The 13,578-nt window shown below is 54.9% G+C and overlaps 1 protein-coding gene across 1 annotated transcript in view; it reads right to left on the reverse strand.

The window, feature by feature from the left end:
- The window catches only part of DNAH2 (dynein axonemal heavy chain 2), a 109,339-nt gene that overhangs the window by 78,451 nt on the left and 17,310 nt on the right, over positions 1-13,578 (reverse strand). Inside the window, 4 exon segments of the mRNA XM_014526887.2 lie at positions 1,533-1,738; positions 5,840-6,031; positions 6,637-6,875; positions 12,996-13,106. Coding sequence (XP_014382373.2) covers positions 1,533-1,738; positions 5,840-6,031; positions 6,637-6,875; positions 12,996-13,106 — 748 coding nt within the window.

Here is a 13,578-nt window from a genome sequence, read left to right on the forward strand (position 1 = left end):
ACCGGTGATGCCAGGAGATGGGAATCCAAGTGCAACCCACAGCAAACCCTCTCCAACAGCTGACATGGCAGCCCTTGTGGGGATACACCCCCAATACCCTCCCCGCTTTAATGGGCCAGGTCCATACTCTCCCATGATGCATACGCACACTCCACCCGCACACTGTAGAGAGGCAACATCCCCCTGCAATGCTGGGGAGTCCTCAACACCCCTCACTCTTTGCTGGGCTGGGGTGTCACTACTTCCCTCCTCCCAGTCCTTCTGATCCCAAAATCAGTTCAGTCTGAATCACAACAATCAACCAGGCGAGTGGTGAGGGGTGGTTTCAAGAGATGCACAGACTAGGGATCACCCCTCAGGTGACCCCAGGAGAGAACAACAGGCGCAGGTCGTGACTCAGTTTTCCTGCTCCACTGGCCAAGAGATTGGTGGGAACACAGACATATGGACCTGAACTGTATAAAACTCCTGCGCACAAAGGCAGAGGGGTGGGAGTCTGGGACATGCCTCAAGCCATGAGGATGGATTAGGAGGGTCCAGAGTTCTCACCCTGCCAAGTCCTAAGGACATTTGTGTATTCTCTGCTGGATGGAGCTGCTTTTGTGTCATGTTGCCTGACTGTGAATACCCCAATAAGCTGCTGTCTAGTTCAGGGCAACTTGCTTTGGCTCCTTCTTGTTCTTCAGAGTCAGCCCCAGAGTCCACCTGGGTGTAATAGCAACACCACCCCAGACAACAGCCGTCTCCTTCTTGCTGTCCTTCCCCATGCCCTGTTCTCAAAAGCCAGGTCCCCCATATGATGGTCCAGAGGCAAGCTTATGGCCTGAGGGCTGGATCCAGCCCACAGAGCCATGTCACGTGGCTCAGGGGCTGGGCAAAGGGAAGAGGGGCCTGGCACGTAAATCCCAGCCCCACTCATGACACTGGAGGTAGGCGTGAGTGACGGCTGGGCTAATCCTTGTGGCTGAGATCTGGCCTGCAAGGAGACCCACAGGCTGGATCCGGCCCCTGCCAGGGGGAGCTGGGGTGAGTTTGACACTCCTGTGATCGCCTGCCCCATCTGTCCCAAGACAGGGGGCTCACCTCAGGGGCAGGTGGAGAGCCAAGTCCACAGTCCACATCCTCGTGGAGCTGAGAGCTGGTCAAGAGCTACCAGGACTCCTGGCCCACAAGCCAGATGGGGCCTGCAGCATCACATCATCCAGCACATGGGGCTTGTTGGATGCCAAATCTCTGAATTCATGGGGATCCCCTGGCCCTGAAAGCTGGATCTAGTGCCTGATCCCAGCATGTGGGGCCAGGCAGAAGCAGTACAAGCCCCAGGGCCTGATCTGGTTGCAGATAGGCTCCATGCCACTCATGTGGCTCATGGGGCCAAAAGGCTGAACACCCCTGCCCAGGAGCCTTCCCCTCAGCTCCAGGCCCTTAGTCCTGGAGACCAGGCAGAGCCCAGAGCTGTCCCGGGCACTGCCCATCTCCCCACCCCACCACTTGGTGCTCTTGGCTGCTGGAGGGCACAGGGACCCCCTCACCGGTTGAAATCCTCATGCCAGAAGGTGTTCTTTACATCCAGGATGTTCCCCTTCATGTTGCGCAGGGCGAGAAGGTGCTTCTGGAAGGTCTCTTCAATCTCCACCAGGTTTCTCATCATCTGGGGCCCACGGTGGCCAAAGAAGCAGGGCAGCGGCGTCTGCTTGCCATCCTCCCAGCGAGCAAAATGCTGCTGGCAGTCGCACACCTAGTGGCAAAAGCAGGGTTCAGCTCTGGTCTCCCACAGCCCAGGATATATCCCAGGCCTGCCAGCCTGGCGTGTTATAGACCATCTTGTGGGCAGGATATAATATGATGATGTCACAGCAGTTGTGATGGGACAGTCATTCGCCCCATGTCTATCACCACCCAGGTGGGTCACTCTCACTGGGGCAGTTATCCACCGTCTATAAATTTACTGACAGACCCTAAAAAATTGAGGCTATAAACATCTGTCTGCCAAGCCCATAAAAGAAATGGAGTTGTCCCTAAAAACATTAAGCAACTGGAACTTGATTGAAGATCCCAGCTTTGAGCAGGGCCACCTGGTGTTCAAAACAGAGCACAGGACCCTGAATGGAGCCTTCTTTCAGGGCTTTGTAGCCTGTAGACCCCCGCCAGCCATTTGCTGCTGCTGCGTCCCTGCCTGTAACACTGCAGGGTTTCAAGTAGGTGGACCTTAGTCCTTTTTCAGGGGCCCAGACCAGAATGGGGAAGGGGAAGGCTGTGTTATGTGTCAGTAAAAAAGTTCAGTTGTCAGTAAAGTACTTGCAGAATGGTAGTAAAAAAAATCCAAACAATTGCCTGGAAAACCCTGACTGGGGTGGTAAGATAAGGCAGCTAGGGACTATGGGATACAGAATGCAACTTCCCCACTGTCCTGTTTCTCCTGCACAGAGCCCGGGATGGGACTGTGGGGAGGGGCAGATGCCAGCTTGGCACTGCCAACTTGTGGAGCAATGTCAGGGATGTCCAGGGCCTGCAGGGACCCCCCTCTCCCCTCAACCCCTTCCACATACCTCCAGGAGGTCTTTGCAGCGCTGGACAAAGGCGTCCACTTGGGCAAAGATACCGCTCTGATCCAGGACCCAACCCTTCCCGGAAAGCCTGCCAGCAGAAGCAGAGGTAACAGCCTCAGAGGGAGATGCTGACACAGCCATCAATCACCCACACTGCCGTTCAGAGCTGGTGGCTCTTTCATTGTCTGTCATCTCAGATTAGAAGGCAGCAGAGGTTTTGTGGCTGAGGCCTCAGGCTCTCTCAGAGACCGTGGCACAAATCCAATGCCTGAATCCCAGTTTGGTTGAGATTCAACCTCAAGCCGTCAGGCCCCCTCACTACTCCCCACCCCAAAGAGGGGTCAAGTGCATCCCCAGGGTGAAAGAAGTGCTGGGCAAGACTCCCAGGTCTCTTCCCACCAATGGGGAAATCCAGGGCTCCTGGGAAACCCAGGAAAAAGATCCTATCATGAAACTTTGGGGGAGATAAAGACCCCAAAGGCACAAAGCTCAAGTACATAATCCCCACTTGCTTGCATTTCCCCAGCACCTCGTTAATGCCTTGCCTCATCAAATATTGATCCAGCCCCTCCAATCTGAATGTGAAGCAGACAAGTAACACTTAGGCTTAATTGTCAAGGACCTGGCACCTACTTAAACCCGACATCCCTAATCATAATGATGGAGCAGGGACTTTTCTTCTCAATTACAGCTCTGAGGAGGCGCAGGGAGAAAAGTTGGAGTCAGGGAGAGAGAATCAGCTCATTTAGGGACAGGGAACAGGGGGGAAGGGCTCAGTGCCTCTCAGCTCTAGGTCATCCATTTCATGCAGGACTTGGCTAGGTGACGAAACGCTGCTGGCTCCTGTGAGCTGCTAAGCGAAGGGGTTTTTTATTCACCCTCTTCAGCAGCATCAGTTGTTGGTTGCAATCCAGACTAGGGATTGGGATTGGGGTATGCCACTGCTCCTGCTGGGCCTCTGATCTGGAGGGGCCTGGCTAGAGGGAGTCTTGCTCCTCTACTCAGGGCCAGCCTGATGGCTGATGTGGAGATCAGGCTGGTATTTGACCCTCACTTCCCCCAGCCAGATCAGCAAGGACTGGGAGAGTTGTATTCCCCTGCCTTGGATGTCTTGAATTTATGACTGTATTTACTCAATTCTAAAATGAGGTCCCCATCCCCACCCCCCATTTAACATGGGGGGAAAGCCCCTCATTTTAGAGTCAAGGGCAAGGGCAAAGGCACTGTGGGGGGCAGGTGGCTGCTGTGGCTCAGGCTCCAACCCCTACCCGGGGTCAGGACTGTAGTCACAGTTGCTGCCTGCCCGCTTCCACTCATACCGCCTCTGCATCCTGCCCATCTCCCCCCTGCAGCCTCTTCCCCACACTGTATTTTCCCTCCTACATGCAGCCTCTGCTCCCTTGACTACCTCTCTCCCTCCCTGCTTACCCAAGCTGCAGTCTGGGACACAGAGCACAGCCACACCCTAGCCCATAGCAGCCGCACGCAGCCCACATGGCTGCTGCGGGGACAGGGCTGGGGCAATGCTCAGTGCCCCAAGCTGCAGCATGGCCAGAAGTAAAGGCAGGAAGGGGGCAGAAGAGGCTGGAGTGGAAGGGGAAGAGGGGCTCCAAGGCTGTGGGGCGGGCGCAGAAGTGGCACGTAGGCAGACGCAAGGAGAAAACAAAGCTGCTTGACCTCCCCACATCATCTGCCCCCTCTGCGGCGATGGGGAGGGGCTGAATTAAAGACAACCCCACCCAATAATAAGATTCCATAAAAAAAATCAGAACAGACTTGCAAATTTTCCATGTCTAGTATCTAATTAGTGGAGGGTTGTCTTAGATAGGAGTCAATACGGTAATCGCTCCTTCCTGTCCACACAGCAGTAGGATGCTGGCAGAAATCTTGCTCCCCAGCCCATGGAGCCATGTCATCCAGCTCACAGGGCTCCCAGAGGGGCCAGGAATTTGGGGGTGGGGCACATGGGGGCAGGATCCAGTGACATGCGAGGCCCAGAGCCCTGCAGGGGATACACATCGGCAGTCAGCATTCCCTCCCTGCTGGTCCCGGGACCCCACCTGTTGTGCATTTCGGCCGCCTGGTGGTACCTCTCCTTCCAGGAGGCCATGCAGGAGATGCAGTCATGTAGGGAGCACCAGCTAGACTCCACATAGCCCTCGAAGATGCGGTCTAGTGAGATGCTCTGGCAGCACATCTTGATGATTTTGTTGCTCATCTAGTGAGGGGATGATTTCATTGTTCAGTACAAGTCAGAATGCCAGGGGTGCTCAACGTCCAGCCCACAGGCCAAACATGACCCACAGAGCTACAGCATCCATCCCACAGGGCTCCCCAAGGGTCAGGAAATCTGGCAGTGCGGGGCTCCCACCCTCCCACACTCACCACTGGCTATGCTCCCAACAGGGCACGGCTGAAAGTGCAGCTGGATTGGGGGCAGACCATGTCCCTTTGCCCCCCTCCACCCTGGGGCCATGTCAAGCCCCCTTCTCCCACATCCACACAGCCAGACAGGGCACCGTCGCAACCGCCCCTGCTGCCGGATCTTGCTCCCTACCCCACTTGCTGCTCTGCACCTTACCCCATCCACTACTCTGCTCTCTGCTCCCTGCCCTGTGCTCCTTGCCCCACTCGCTGCTCTGCTCTCTGTTCCCTGCCCCATCCACTGCTCTGCTCCCTGCCATAGGTTCCCTGCCCCATCTGCTGCTCTGCTCTCTATCCCATCTGCCACTTTACTTCCTACCCAAACCAGCCCAGACAAATCCATCATCTAAACCCTTCATTAAACTACCATCTACCCTGACACAACACAGACCTCGCAACTGAACCTGCCACAAGGAAAGCAGGGGGACCCCAGCCACCAGCATCCTGCTTGTATAACAGGTTGCTCATAAACACTCAAGAGATACCAGGCAAAGGCTGTCCCTGTCACAAAGGAAGACACTTCCCCGCCCCCACCCCCGCAAGTCCATACCGTACCAATCTGACCAGGGGCTAAAATTCCTTCCTAACCCAAATTTGGCATCAGTCTGACCCTGAGCAAAAGGGTAAGACCCTCTAGCCAGGACCTTCCAACTTTGCTTCTATCAAAACCACTGGCCCAGTCCAGTCCCCATCCCCAGCCTGGGCTGCAGCCAACACTCAGTGCCTCTGGACCCTCACCACATCCTTTTGGAAATATGGAGCCCAAAACTGCACACGATAATCTATAGGCCGGGTTCGACACCCCTGCCCAAAAGCCCAATTCAGCTGGGGAAAACCTGAGGCAGGGCAGTTGACACCAGGCCTACCTTGCGGAAGAGGGCTGGGCTGAGCTCCCTGCTGTTGTAGTATGGGGAGTTGACCCAGATGATGCGGACCAAGCTGATGAGGTGAGGCAGCTTCTCAGGAATGTCCTTGGGCTTCAGCATAGCCAGCTCCAGGAATGGCTCCTTCAGGATGGAGAGAAACCGGAGGTTGGACTGGGCCTGCTGGGACCCATCCTGTGAAGCAAAAAAGGGGGGAAGGGGGCAAATTCAGAGATTACAAAGGCTCTCGGATTATGGAGGAACGTGGTGGCATGGAGGCTGTTGGGATGAGACTGGGGTTGAGGTGGCAGGACTTGCGGCCTGTTGGGTTCCTGGGCCTTTCACAGCCCAAAGCAAGCATGGTCCCTGATCACAACCCACTGAGAGCCAACGGCAATGCTCTCAGTGGGATGACAAGGGATCAAACAGATCATAGCTGAGGGGGTGCAGTAGATCTCTGCACAGAGCCCAGAGATCAGGAGGGCAAGCAGGGCAGAATGGATGCATGCCAATGGGGCCATGTCAGGACATGTCCTGACAGAGTGGTGATAGCCGTGGGCCAACATGCAGGAGCCCAGGTCTCCATATCGGGGGTGATGTGCCATGGCAGAGCTGCATGCATGGGTGTGCAAGCCTGAGGAAGGAAACCTGGTTAGCTGGGACTGATGGTGGAACAGGTCTGGACTGGAGCAATGTGGGAGTGTCAAGGTACACTGAGGGCTAGGAACTTCTTTCCTATGAGCCCTACAAGCCAGCTCTCAAACCTTGTCTCCAGTCCCAACACATTCCTCCCTGCCCACCTGGATTTGCTTGGCCAGCCTCTGGAAGGCAGCCACATAGGAGGACTTGGAGAGGAGCAGGATGGTCTCAATGTGCTTCACACCCTGCTTGCTCAGCTGCTTGCTGATCTCTGACAGGTCAGCGCAGCGGTTCTTCCAGAAGGCGATCTCTTCCAGTGGCCCCGTGCTCTCCCGGCTCTCCACCGCCTCCTGGGCCCGCAGCACCTCCTTAATCTGACGAGTCCAATGAATCATGGATGCTGGAAGGAGAAGGAGGGAGATGGCAAAGGGGTCAGCGCCCGGGCTTGAGACACAAGCAAGGTTGCTGGCTTGTTCCTCTCCACTGGAGAGATGCGGGGCTGAATAACGGATGTCTATATAGAATCACAGAGAAGCAGGGCTGGAAGGGACCTAGACTTCCTAGACCTTCAATGCTGGAGGCTACAAGGGAGAGAGGAATTGGTCAGACCCAGGTCACTCTCTCTGTCAGCATCTGCTCTCTTTGTATGCAACACAGATACCAGACAAGGTGGGTCTATGGTGGGATCCAGTAAACGGCAGTTCTTATGGTCTTAAATAGAGTATCTTCTCACATACAACACATCCCCCACCCATGAATCAGTCCTCCAAAATCAGGCTGTGGGTATCAAGCTGATTTGCTCACTGGGATAGAAGCATCACAGAATCCTAGAGAAGCAGGAAGGGACCTCCCAAGGTCACATCCAGTCCAACCCTCTGCCCAAGGCAGGATCAGGCCTCTCCAAACAGTCCCAGCCAAATCCGTCATCTCAACCCATGGACAAGTTGACCTAGAAGGTCCCTCACAAGATCATCTAGTCCAGCGGTTCTCAACCGTTGGTAGCTTATGTACCCCCTGCCAATTGACATGGCAAAAGCGAAACCGGAAGTCCCACTGTGGCTGCAAGCCAAGTCCTGCTTTTTCCACCGCGGCCCGGGGCAAAGCAGCCTGCATGGGGCCTCCCTCCCTATCCCCTGGCACACTGACGCTGGGCAGTGAAACCCACAGTGCACCAGATGCAGCGGGAGGGGTGGTAGCCACAACTTCTGGCCCAAGCAGGCAAAAACCAAAACGCAGCACCTGTGTAACCCCTGCCTGTGTCTCACGTACCCCCAGGGGTACGCGTACCATGAGCTGAGAAACACTGATCTAGTCCAACCCCCTGCTCAAGGCAGGATCAGTCCCAACTAAACCCTCCCAGCCCCATGTCCATCCAACCTGCTCTTGGATGTTTCCAGAGACAGAGACTCTGCAGCCCCTCTTGGCCGCCTGCTCCAAGCTTAGACCACCCCCCTAGTCAGAAAGCTCCTCCTCATCTCAAGCCTCAGTTTCCCCTGCTGCAGATTGAGACCACTACTCCTAGTCCTGCTCCCTATGGTCACAGAGAAAAGCTTGTCTCCATTCTCTCTGTCATCGTCTTTCGGGGATTTGAAGGCTGTGATCCAAATATGCGCTCAGCCTTCTCTCCTCCAAACCAAACCACCCAAGCTCTTCCAGCCTGGCCTCATCAGTCCTGGTTCTCAGGCCTCAAGTCATTTTGGTCACCTGTGCTGGACTCTTTCCAATCTATCCACTTATTTCTTGAAGTGCAGGGCTTCCTTTCTGCTATATGTGTCAGGGTGTTTTTAAGCCTCCCCTAGGGGCATTGGGTATTGGCTACAACCCAGGTTGGGGATGGCAATTGGACTGTGCCAGTGTTCCTGCTGGGAGCAAACGTGGAGGATCCTGGCTAGGATCTTGCCCCTCTGCTCAGGCTCAGAGCAACACTGTATTTGGGGTCAAGAAGGAATTTTCCCCCATGGTCAGATTGGTACAGACTTGGTGGGGAGGTTGCCTTCCTCTGTAGCAAGGGCACAGCCTCTACGTGGGATCTCTGGAGCATATATTAACAACTTTTTATAGAAGCAGGCCTGCGGTCCCCCTGCATTCCCCGTGGCAGGTTCGGGTGTGATGTCTGTGTTGTGTCAGGGTTGACAGCCTTCTGTAGAGTTTTGATTCTGGATTTGTCTGGGATGGTTTGAACAGGGCAGATCCTGCCCCAGGCAGGGGGGTTGGACTGGATGCAACCTTGGGAGGTCCCCTCCCAGCCCCAGTTCTCTACGGAAGTGTCCCAAACTGGGCGCAGGACTCCAGAGGAGGCCTCACCAGCTGGAGACCGGGAAGGTAAAATGCTGCATTGCCTTGCGTGGGTCGGATGTGATTCAGTGACACTTGGGGCTCAGAGCGGAGGCGGAGGCAACACGCACTGGTCACACACGCATTCTCGAGCTGATCTGCTGGCTTGAGAGCTCCCCTCCGCAAGGCGCTGTACGATTTCCCCTCTGAATCCACTCTCAGATGCCAGATCCTGTATCTTCAGATGAGGCTGCAAAAGTGAGGGGGGCCTCTGGGGAACTAATCCAAATCAATGACCAAATGATAGCAGCGGGGGGTGGGGCGGGGGGGTGTAGGGCAGCGGCATTGATTTGAACTCCAATTAGCAAAGTTTGCTGCTTCCCTCCCGCTTCGTGAAATAGAAGAGGCTAATAGCTGCGGCACAACCATCTCTAAGACACAGTGTGAGAGCTGCTGTCCCCGAGCCAAATGATAGGGGGAAGACGAGTGTGCAGCCCCGGGGATTATAACAGCGGAGCGGCGCTACGTGCTTGTTAAGAGCCGAGATCTGCCCCGGAGAGGTGGCCAGTTGGGTGGTTTAACTCAGACGTGCCTCGCTCTGTGTAAAACCTGGTCAACAGACCCCATGAATGGGCCCAGCGAAGGGCAGGCTGTGAAACGGGTAGGCCTTTCATTAACAGGATGTTCGCAACTGTCAGCGACCTCGGTCTGGAAGTATGGGCTGGGAAAGGGGGGAGACGGAGAAAAGGTTGCATGAGATCTAATAGCAAGTTGTCTCCAAAGGGCTTCAGGCTCTTCTGGGACCCCCACACAAAGGATGTGGACATACTGGAGAGAGTCCAGCAGAGGGCAATAAAAATGGTTTGGGAGCTGGGGCACAGGATGGGTGAGGAGAAGCTGAGGGAAATGGGCTGACTGAGCTGCAGAAGAGAAGACCAAGGGGGTGTTGCATAGTAGCCATCACCTCCCTGAAGGGTGACTCCAAAGAGCATGGAACTGGACTGTTCTCTGATGACAGAACAAGAAGCAATGGGCTCAGACTGCAGCAAGGGAAGTTGAGGTTGGATATTAGGAAGAACTTTTTCCTGAGGAGGGTAGTAAAGCCCTGGAACAGACTCCCCAGAGTGGTATCTCCATCCTGGCAGTTTGAAGACCTGGCTAGACAAAGCCTTGGCTGGGATGAGATAGGTGGGTCTGGCTGCTTTGAGCAGGGGGCTAGACTAGATGCCCTCCTGAGCTCCCTCCCAACCCTCATTTTCTATGATTCCATAAATATCCTCCTTGATTTGCCTGCCGCCCAGGCCAGCCAAGCCAAAAGGTGAGTCTCCTATAAACAGGTGACCATCCGTGGTCTATGGCATGCTGCAGGAGCAGGAGAGGGAGGAGCTAAAGGCAGCCCCAATGCCATCATGGAGGTGAAATAACTGTGATCTCCACTGCCCCTAGCCCAGCTTGGCCCTGGCAGCTCAGTGCAGCAGGGTACAGGTCTTGGTGGGCTGGGATATCTCCGGGCCAGCGTCCGAGCACGAGGACCTCTGGGGCGGGAGCAGCAGAGCTCCATCATCAAGGGTATGAGCCCTCAGCAGAGGGTATTATTTAGGGCAGTGAGGGCCAATCTTTTTGACAGGCAGGCCAAAAACTGAGCCCCATTCTGTCCCCCCAATCCCCGTTCCCCTGCCACATTTGCTGCTCTTCTCTCTGCCCCCTACTCCCCACCCCATCTGCTGCTCTTTCTGCTCCCTATGGCCTAGCTAGGCCTAGATCACACCCGTCCAGTGACTGCTCTACTTCTCCAGGGGTGGAAAGTCCATAGCTCCCCTGGGCGTCTAACCCCACAGCCCCTCTGCTCTAACACTGAAGAAGTTTTCCCTAAGATGCATCCTAAACCTACCTGGCTGCACCTTCAAGCCATTGCCCCACGTCCTCCACTCTGCAGCAAAAGAGAAAAGTTCCTTTCCCTCTTCTCGATGGCAGCCCTTCAAGTATTTGAAGACTGCTGCCGTGTCCCCTCTTCAGTGCCTTTTCCTCAAGCTCCTCCAGCCCCTCCTTTTCAAGCCCTTGAGCATCTTTGTTGCCTGCCTCTGGACCCTCTGTAACTTCTCCATGTCTTTTCAAATGTGGAGCCCAAAAAACAGCACAGATGTCTCTAGATGTGGCCCTGGGGAAATCTTTTTCTTCATTCAGGTGCAGATCTTATTTGAGTTGTGTGGTATGCAAGAAAACACGGTAATCCTCCATGCACATGCTCCTAGATGACAAAGCACATGCAGGAGGAGGGAAGACACTCACAGGCTGTTTGGAATAAGGGTAAAAATACAGGGGCTACAGACTGGAGGCGACCGTGGCTGAGAAGGGAGATGAGGAGAGGCGCATGCTCCTTGCTCTCCCTGGCTTGCGTCAGTGAGATCTGCAGTCTGGCAGCCCCAGCTGCGAGTTAGCAAAGGAAGAGACATGTGTACGGATTGGCTTTATACAGCAGCCACACCACCATAATTAACCTCAAGTTATTAATTACTGGACAATTATTTATACAGCAACAGGTCTTGTGGGGCTTGATTTGGGATTGCGGGGTGTAGTGGATTAGCAGAAAGATCTCTGTCCCATGCGAGCCACTCTTATTGTACCTGACGTCAGTTGGCTGTGGAAGTATTTCCAAGCCCCTGGTGCTACACAGGTGAGTCAAGTGACCAAGATGGGGCTCTCAAACCTGCGTGCAAGAAACTTCTGTAACTTCAGCTTCCAGGGTCTGGTGTAAAGGACCGGGGGTAGGCAACTGGACTTAGTGGATTGCACTAGGTCAGAGGTTTACTGGAGTTAAAGGCAAGGTCATGGCGAGTATCAGGCCTAGTATAGGAGAACAAGCCAAGGGTCAAGATGAGGTTGTGGGTAGTCTGGCCAGGAGGTCCAAGATGGGAACAGAAAGAAGGTGCTAGGCTAGAGATTCAGGGCATGGAGTCAAGTTATACAATCAAAGAGAAATAGAGCTGGAAGGGGGGGGGGTGTCATATCTAGTCTCCCCCACCCCCCACAGGCAGGATCGTCCTATCCAAACCACCCCAGACAAACCAGTATGTAAACTCTACATAAGACGACTGTTGACGCAACGCAGGACATCACACCCAAACCTGGGATTGCAGTCGCCAACGTCCTGCTTCTATAAAAGGTTGTTAATATAAGCTCCAGAGACCCAATGTAGAAGACAGGCCCCCCTACAACAGAGGAAGGCAAACCCCGCTCTCCCCCAGGCCATACCAAAGAGGGAAAATTCTTTCCTGACCTTAAAGATGGTGTTGATCTGAGCCTGAGAAGAGGGGCAAGACCCGCCAGATAGGAACCACCAGGTTTGGTCCCAGTGGGACCATTGGTACAGCCCGGTTGCCACTCCCAGCATGGGCTGTAGCCAACACCCAATGCATCTGGGTTTGGCTTAAAAACCCCCTGACGCATGGAGCAGAAAAGAGGGGAGGGGGCAACCCCCAAAGCCCAGACACCTGGGAAATACCCATGATTTAGGAGCTCCAAGCAGGCCAGAGGCACCAGTCTCTTGCCCAGAGAGCTGTCTGTTGTCTGGTCCTAGCTTATGTAGCCACTGTGGGCAGAGCCATGTTCCCAAAGGATCATTCAGCCTCATTATTTCCAGATGGTGCCTGAGCCTGGATCTGCCCTGTCTGGGCCTCAGCTCATAACACCCTGGTATACAGCTAAATACGTGTGCATGCTCAAACACAGCACCTCTTCCCTAGACCTCTGAGCCACCAGGGGCTCAGGCAATGTCCACTGACACCATGGCCAGATCCAGCCAGAGCTGATATTTGTCCAGGGCTGGTGCTTAATAAAAAACCACCGTCGTTATCACACCTTAACCCTCCTCAGTTACTTCTGCCTTTCCCTTAAGTTTCCAGGGCCTGAGTAGGAGACGGCTGACTCAGAATAGAGGCGCCCACTGGTTGCAGAGGAGGCATCCTTCCTCCTCGGAGAACATGGGAAGCCAAAGCAATAACCCACCCCCCTCGCCCCCTCTCCCCATCAGCAGGCACTCTGAGACTCTGTGACTGGGAATGATGGATGCAGTTCATATGTTGCTGTGGGCTAATTCACCTAGGCTCTACTCACGGCTTTCACCCAAGTTTAGGGTCCTGTCCCTACCCCACATCGCCCTTCATGTCAGCCCCACTCCCCATCGGCTGATCTGGTTTCTGTGCCCACCTTGGAGGTCCCCTGGGAACAAGGCTGGGGAATTACTCACTTTCCAGTCTCTGAATCAGGGCTTTGTCCTTCACAACCGCCTCGGGCTTCATGGGCAGGGATTCGATGGGGATGTAGAGAACCGTGCGGCCCTTCATTTTGGAGCGTGTGTCTGGGGGAGGGGAAGAGATGGAGGGAGGTGCTGGGACATGGCCCGGACAAACCTGACATGCATGTACCTGGGCTGGCACAGGAATTCGGTGACTTCTTCCTCTAGGGACCAGTTCCACGCTGGCCTCAGGGGGTGGGAAGGCACTGGCTGGGGCAGGAGGGTCAAAAAATAGGGCCTGCAGGCCATCAATGACCTGCAAACCCCCACTGCCATCCCCAGACTCCTTCCACCACCAGACCCCTGCCCCCAAGCCCCTCACCACCACTGGACATGTCGGCAGCACTAAAAGGGCATGCATGATGCTACTAATGTAACACATGTAATGTATGCCCACCACCTCGTTCTCAAGCAGGAAAGCAGCGGTGCAAATCCCACAGGCCCCTGCACCCTGTGCTGGGAGCCCCAACCTGGCTTGGGAAAGGAGGAGGATAGAGCAGGGGGAAGAACCAGAGCAGGGACAAAGCTATGAGGA

This window comes from Alligator sinensis, unplaced genomic scaffold (assembly GCF_000455745.1).
Source record: "Alligator sinensis unplaced genomic scaffold, ASM45574v1 scaffold1745_1, whole genome shotgun sequence".
NCBI lineage: Eukaryota > Metazoa > Chordata > Crocodylia > Alligatoridae > Alligator > Alligator sinensis.